This window comes from Mesitornis unicolor, unplaced genomic scaffold, assembly GCF_000695765.1.
Source record: "Mesitornis unicolor isolate BGI_N332 unplaced genomic scaffold, ASM69576v1 scaffold2953, whole genome shotgun sequence".
NCBI classification, from domain to species: domain Eukaryota; kingdom Metazoa; phylum Chordata; class Aves; order Mesitornithiformes; family Mesitornithidae; genus Mesitornis; species Mesitornis unicolor.
Genome location: NW_010173777.1, coordinates 1 through 2,654, shown reverse-complemented (window position 1 = coordinate 2,654; position 2,654 = coordinate 1). Strand labels below are relative to the sequence as shown.

The 2,654-nt window shown below is 51.7% G+C and overlaps 2 protein-coding genes across 2 annotated transcripts in view; both read right to left on the bottom strand.

The window, feature by feature from the left end:
• DDX51 (DEAD (Asp-Glu-Ala-Asp) box polypeptide 51) overlaps window positions 1-277 on the bottom strand; it is a 9,914-nt gene extending 9,637 nt beyond the window's left edge. The window contains exon 1 of the mRNA XM_010180817.1: window positions 48-277. Coding sequence (XP_010179119.1) covers window positions 48-277 — 230 coding nt within the window. The remainder of the gene's footprint in view (window positions 1-47) is intronic.
• Window positions 278-839: 562 nt separating this feature from the next.
• MIF (macrophage migration inhibitory factor (glycosylation-inhibiting factor)) lies at window positions 840-2,131 on the bottom strand (the record flags this gene model as incomplete). The annotated part of the gene is made up of 2 exons (XM_010180816.1): window positions 840-1,107; window positions 1,959-2,131. Coding segments are annotated over 2 exons (240 nt in total), but the record flags the coding sequence as incomplete, so codon positions are not given.
• Between the last annotated feature and the right edge of the window lie 523 nt (window positions 2,132-2,654).

Genomic DNA, 2,654 nt, shown 5'->3' with positions numbered 1-2,654 from the left:
AGGAAGAAACCGAGGCACAGCTCCTACAGCCGGACCCAGCTCGGTACCTGTTGATGCAGAAGAGCGCCATGCCCTCGCCGCGCGGGCGCACGGAGATGACGTCAGTGGAGCCCCGCGTGGCACGGCGGAAGGCTCCAGAACGCGCAGGGGCGGCCGCGCGCCTCCTGCCGGCGGAGGAGGGGAGGCGCCGCGCGGGCCGTGAGGGGAAGGCGGGAAGCGCTGAGGGGACAAAAGCGCCGCCGAGGCACCGCAGTCGTGGCCTTCCCCAGCCCCGCATGGCACCAGCTTAGGAGACACCGAGGCTCGGGAGAGCGCAGCATCACTGCAGGGACAGACCGGCAGCCACGAGGCTTTACCACAGCACCACGGGCTGCAGCACAGCTCACACAAGTGCTGGAGGGAGTCAGCATGAGCAATGGGGATAGCGGCACCTCGAGCCAGTGAGCACAAGGACTCCTTCCTTGCTTGCTTGCTTGGCCCCACACGGCTGGCATATTGTTAGAGGAAAGCCTCTCTGAAGAAGCAGGCGCAGATCTGGCTCAAAGACTACTTCCACTGTGACAGTGGACACTGTCAAAAAAATAAAAAGCCCTCAAAACCTCAGAGCACAAGAAGTCCTGAAGGCACCTACAGCCTCTGGAGTCCAGCAAGGTAAAAATCACCCTAGGGCACAGTCAGGTGCCTGCCACTCAGTGTAACCATACTGTGAAATATCATGCCTGAGAAACTGAAACAAACCTAAATAATTTCTTTTATTTGCTTTAGCAATAAGAGTGAAACACATATGTTGCCAACTGCCGAACTCCATCCCCAACTTGCCAAAGCCTACACCAGACAGATTACTTCTCAATCTTTATTTGTCTTCTATACAGAGAAAACAGAGGAATGTTGAAGCAGCAATATTTAAACACACTAAGGAAGAGCCATCAATCTGTGAGAGTGCACAAAATGTAACACAGGGCCATTTGTGCAGTGGTCTCTGCTAAGGAACAGGATGGGGGTAGGTCCAGAAACAGCCTCTTCAGACAGACGTGAGAGGTCTACGCAAAGGTGGAGCCGTTCCAGCCCACATTGGCAGCATTCATGTCAAAGTAGTTGATGTACACCCTGCAGAAGAGGCACAAGAAGACACAGACAATGACCTTATTAACTTTATGTACATATATATATAAACTAATAAGCAAGGCAGGACAACAGAACAGGGGACACTGCTTTCCATTCCTCAGAAGAAATTTCAAGCTTTGTTTTTGACTGAAATCCCACTAACTTCTCTAGTAGAGCCTCCAAACATTCAATATTCCTCAGAGTCCCTTGAATTGTACTCTTTTTATTTATTTTTAATACAAACTCTCCTGTAGTCAGTGACTGTCCAGACACCAGACAGCATTTGGTCAGCAGTCTGTCAAGAATTTCTGGAGACCAAGACCTTCTTTTTTCTAGCACTGCAGTCCTTCACACATGTCAAACAGACAGGCAGCCTTATGAAAGCCTCAGGGCCAGCTCTGCACTTCTCCCTTCCACTCCAGCACGTCACTGGCAGCAGATTGCTCCCGTCCTTCACTGCTGCTCACAGACACTCCCCCAAGGCTCTGCAGCCTGTGAGGGAGTCGTTCACAGCCTGCTGGGTTCTACTTTGCCTGTCAGCTCCAGCCCGTTACTGCTTCTCCCTTGTGCTTTCAGCCTCCCATTACACCTCAGTGGGAAGAACACCCTGTACAACTTGTCAGTCCTCTAGGATTTTTTCCCTGCTCTGAAAACAGGAAGCCATGGAACAGAGGACTCTTAAGGGAAAGATGTAGACATCCAACTCTTAGCTGGACATGAAAACACTGCAAATCATCACTTCGTATTTTCTCAAACACATATACTTATTCCTGGCTTTTTGCATTTTTAAATAAACTTTTCAAAGCAGTTTCAGAGAGCCAGATAATGCTAATCACATTGTGTCCCAGCCTTACCTGTCTGCAGATACATGCAAGTGTTTGGAGATCAGGTCACACAGGAGCTTGGTATAAGTCTTGTTCTGCTGTCCTCCAATTTTGCCAATGCTGTAGAGGCTGCAGAGTGCGCAGGGATCAGTGGAGCCCCCAAAGGACATCATCTGATCAGGTATGATGTGCACAGCGATGTACTGGGGGACGAGAACAAACAGTTACAGGGTATCTCACCTTCACTCTCCTGATGTAAACTTTCTTTAGGTACCCACTTTAAGTAGCACAGCCATGTGCTGTATTGTGGCCCAGGCAGCTCGCCAGCGCTGCCCTCTGCACTCTTAGAGGCCCAGGCATTGCAGTCCACAGGGGCGGCATGGCAGCACATGCTGCAGGGATGCCCCGAGCTTGGCTCACAGCTTCAGGAATGAGGGTTGTGTTGTGCAACACCACAGGCGAGAGAGGTACCCCTGCCTGCCACAGCACTGCCACTGCATGGGGCAGTGTGCAACTAGAGATAAAGGCTTAAAACTATATCTGCGTGCCAGAAATCACATCCTCAAATCACTGACCGAGGCACCAGGGCTGAGTCTGCAGTTCAGCCTTCCCGGGCTCCGATTTCTCAGGCTGCAGTGGTCTGGCCCAAGAGGGGCCGTTTCCGATCCCGGGATGGCCAGACACAGCTCGGAGGCAGACCAGGGCCGAGCTCCGATACCCGTTACT